Below are 3,793 nucleotides of genomic sequence, written 5' to 3'. Positions count from 1 at the left end.
AAAAAAAGGAAAAAATAAATAAATAAAAAAAATAACATAAGTGAAGCGTAAGAAACCAGAACCATAGTCTATTCAGTCCAATATTATTCTTCCCAGCTTCACCAAGGGATTGTATGGTTTTCCTCTTTAACATTAACTTCAAAAATGGAAAGAATGCCCACTTTAAACATAACTTTATTTATTTACATACTTTCATTCACATAAAATTATGTATTCGTTTGTTGAATGATTTTAACAACTCCATTTCTATCAACACATTCAGTACAAATAATAAATAAGTAAAAATAAATAGAAACTTTCAGGGTTTTTTTTTTTTTTTAATAGTAAGACCAGGGTACCATCATCTCTGTAGTTATTGTCTTAGTACCTTTATTGACGTCTGCTATATGTAAGGCACAGTATTGAAAACTGAGCTCAGCATTAAAAAGGGTGATTTCATTTCATGGCATGCTTCTTTTTAAAAAAATAATTCTCTATATTGATTCTCAGAACAAGACATGGCAAATGGAAAGTCATTTGGAAAATTCAGGTTCCAGATTCACTAGAGTGTAGAATCTCTGATTGATGAAGACAGGATTTCCTTTTGCAATTGTTATTAGCAATGGCTTGCATTTATGTTTCTGAAGACCTTTAGGGGTTGCAGGCAACAGAGGAGCATTTTTGAACACCCTTTGTTGCCCCTGAACTGTTGTAGACATTAGTAGGTGGTACCAAAGATGAGGTACTAACCTACTCTCCAGGAACCTTGCAGGCTAGTTGGAGAGGGGAGGAGGAAGGAGGTAAGCAGAGAAGAAAGGTAAGTGTGCACAGGTCGTTCCCACAGCATTGGGTAGTCCTGGGAGGCTCCCTGGAGGAGGTGTCCTGAAGCTGGCCTAGAAAAAGCCACATTTCAATTCCTAAGTTATCCTTGCCATGTCCAATCACATACACACAACACACACACGTACATGCACATGCACATGCAGAGATTCACATGAGAAAAATACCCTTAGTGCCTCTCAATAGAGATGACAACTATGGTTTTCTGTAAACTTTACAAGGTTTAGATGGGGATGGTGAGGAGGAGGGTGGAAATGATGATATAGCTTCTAAATAACAAATAACTATTTGTGCCAATCAAGGTCCTCTTAGAAAAGATCTCGGTCTAGTGCTGAACTATACCTATTTATTTTATCACTTTCCCAAGAAAATAATACAAAAGTCCTTGCAGTGTTTCCTTGAAAGGAGAGGGTTCCGTGTTGCCTGCTACCACTTCTGAAACTTGGAGAAACTGGTCCAAAAGATGGTTATGATTTTACTGTCTAGTTTGGGCTTTGAAATGTCAAAAATTTAATGCTTGGCCCTGAGCCACAAATGTATCCTGAATAATGTGACAGAATTGCTACCTTTGACTCAAATGTGACTCTTCCCCATGTCGTGCCACAGCGTCCTCTTCATTTGACTGTGGGAAACCCCAAGTGGAGCCGAAGAAATGTTCTGGAAGGGTCGTAGGAGGGTGTGTGGCCCACGCACATTCCTGGCCCTGGCAAATCAGTCTTAGAACACGGTAAGACCCTTCCCAGAAACGATTGATACCACCCTTCTGTGGGGGTCCCGTAAAGCCTTTCTGCATTTACACCAATCCCACACAGTGGAGAAATCAGTACCTGCCCCTGTGCTTTCCTAAGGAGGAAAAAGAGCTATAAAAATATAAAAAAGTATATTTTTCTAGGTTCTCTACTTGGAAAATGGCCAAAACTGGAATCTTTTCCTTGATCTGGGGAACAATCAAAATTGGTAGATGCAGTAATCAACCCCAAGTTCCCATATTGCTGGGAAGATATTGAAGTTGCTTTGAGGGTTTATATAGACACCCATGGTCTCATTGCAAAATGAAAAGAGAGGGATATTTTTAGAAACATGACACTTCGCAGGGCTGGGGGTGGTGCAAGGATAAAATTATCTACAGTCTATCAGAGATACAGATCCTTTGTTTGTTTTACACGTTTGTGAATCATTGAATTCAGTGCAGGGGCTGTTCACCCATTCACAAACACGTGAACAAAGTATAGTTTGTGATCACCGTCATTTAAGAGCGGTCGGTCTGATTCTACAGAGTCCAGACAGTCTGGGCTGTTGTTTCAGTGGAAAATGCATTTAATAAGATTAGTTTCTTGGGTGTCTCTTATAAAGCACATGCACAAAACATGCTCCTCTGCCGGCCTGTTTTACTTCCTTTTCTCATTTCTATGCCTGCAGACATGCGCTCGATTACTCTTCTCTACTAAAGAGCCTTCCCTCCATAAACTTGTGAAATGCCGTTGCTAAACTCGATTCCATTGCATTTCACTCTGCTGTTGAGTTGGTTTTTTATTGCTTATCATTTAATAACTCCTTGCTACACAGAGCCTCCACCTTCTGCATATTTCAAATTCATTCTTTCCCAAACTGTGTGGTGGTTTATTTCTTGACTGATTTATTAACATGCCTGATATCAAGCGCTCGCTGTTTGTATTGCTTTTCACTACAATCTGGTTTGGCATAGCTCACGCCATTATTATAAGCATGCCTAAGCAGTCCCATGAGGTGGGTGACTTAGGGGACACCCCCAATAGTCAAGTTTCTTAGGTAAGATTAGCAGACTCCCATGAATCACTGTGGTTTGAGATCACATTTGGCTCCCTAAAAAAATGATGCATCAGATCTTGCATTGATCTTGTCAAAAAGGAAATGAAAGAGACGTCAAGGGAGATTTCTGTTGGAGTCCAGGGCTAAGGGGTCAAAGCCATGGATGTAGGACTTCGTGTTTGAGCCACTTGTTTTTGCTCAACTGTGGCCAAGCAGAGCCTGAGCCTCCCCAGCCCTCCTAAAGGCTAAGAAATGAGACCCTCTGAAAAACTGCACAACTGAAGCAGTTGCTACCATCAAAGTCACTGCCATCCTGAGGATGGGCTGGTAGCCTTTTCCTCTGGGCACATCCACATCATCACAATTGAACGAATGCATCTTTCTGGCTTTCTGTAGATGGAGCAGGGTAAACCCTGAGATCTGAACTAAAATCCTGCCGTGCTTTCCTTGCAGGTTTGGAACGCACTTCTGTGGAGGCACGTTGATATCCCCGGAGTGGGTGCTGACTGCCGCCCACTGCTTGGAGAAGTATGTGCAGGGACCGCTGACACCAGATCTTGTCTTAACAACTACCCCCCTTCCTTCCTTCCTTTTATGGCAGTGACACTCGGGACGAGGGAGTGTAAGTGCAGGATCCTGAGGCAGAATTGCTGGGGTGACTGGAGGTGGGTGTGGGGAGTGTTTCTAGAGAGAAACTGTGGAAGACCAACCAGGGCAGGTGATTTTGTAGGCCTGGATAAACCGCAGGACACAGTCTTTCACCATGACAGGCACTGGTCCCCCACCCAACCCCAGCAGCCCTAGAACATTCCTTAGTGGCTATATTCAGACAAATCGTGAATTTTACTTCTTGCCACTCAGAAGTCTCTGATTCTGGGTGGCCGAAGGTCTCCAGGAGACGCCGCCCTGTTTAGGGCACAGAAGGGCACCCAAGAAAGGTGCCGGGCCATATTTTGCTCCTGACATCACCGTCTTTTCCAGGTCCTCAAGGCCTTCATATTACAAAGTCATCTTGGGTGCACACCATGAAGTGAATCTTGAACCGGATGTTCAGGAAATAGAAGTGTCCAAGCTCGTTTTGGAGCCCACACGAGCAGACATGGCCTTGCTGAAGCTGCGCAGGTGCGCTGCCCATGCCTGGGTTTTATGGGCTGTGACCAGGTGGCGGCGGGGGGGGGGGGGGGGG

General features: G+C 43.6%; 1 protein-coding gene across 1 annotated transcript in view; it reads left to right on the top strand.

The window, feature by feature from the left end:
- Positions 1 to 3,793, top strand: part of PLG (plasminogen) — a 57,148-nt gene that overhangs the window by 40,066 nt on the left and 13,289 nt on the right. The window contains exons 13-15 of the mRNA XM_008574601.1: positions 1,426 to 1,546; positions 3,061 to 3,135; positions 3,589 to 3,729. Of these exons, the coding sequence (XP_008572823.1) occupies positions 1,426 to 1,546; positions 3,061 to 3,135; positions 3,589 to 3,729 (337 nt within the window). The remainder of the gene's footprint in view (positions 1 to 1,425; positions 1,547 to 3,060; positions 3,136 to 3,588; positions 3,730 to 3,793) is intronic.

The sequence above is a fragment of the Galeopterus variegatus genome, unplaced genomic scaffold, assembly GCF_000696425.1.
Source record: "Galeopterus variegatus unplaced genomic scaffold, G_variegatus-3.0.2 Scaffold1072, whole genome shotgun sequence".
Classification (NCBI taxonomy): Eukaryota; Metazoa; Chordata; class Mammalia; order Dermoptera; family Cynocephalidae; genus Galeopterus; species Galeopterus variegatus.
Note: the sequence above shows the minus strand (reverse complement) of the source record. Positions and strands in the feature narration are given on the sequence as shown.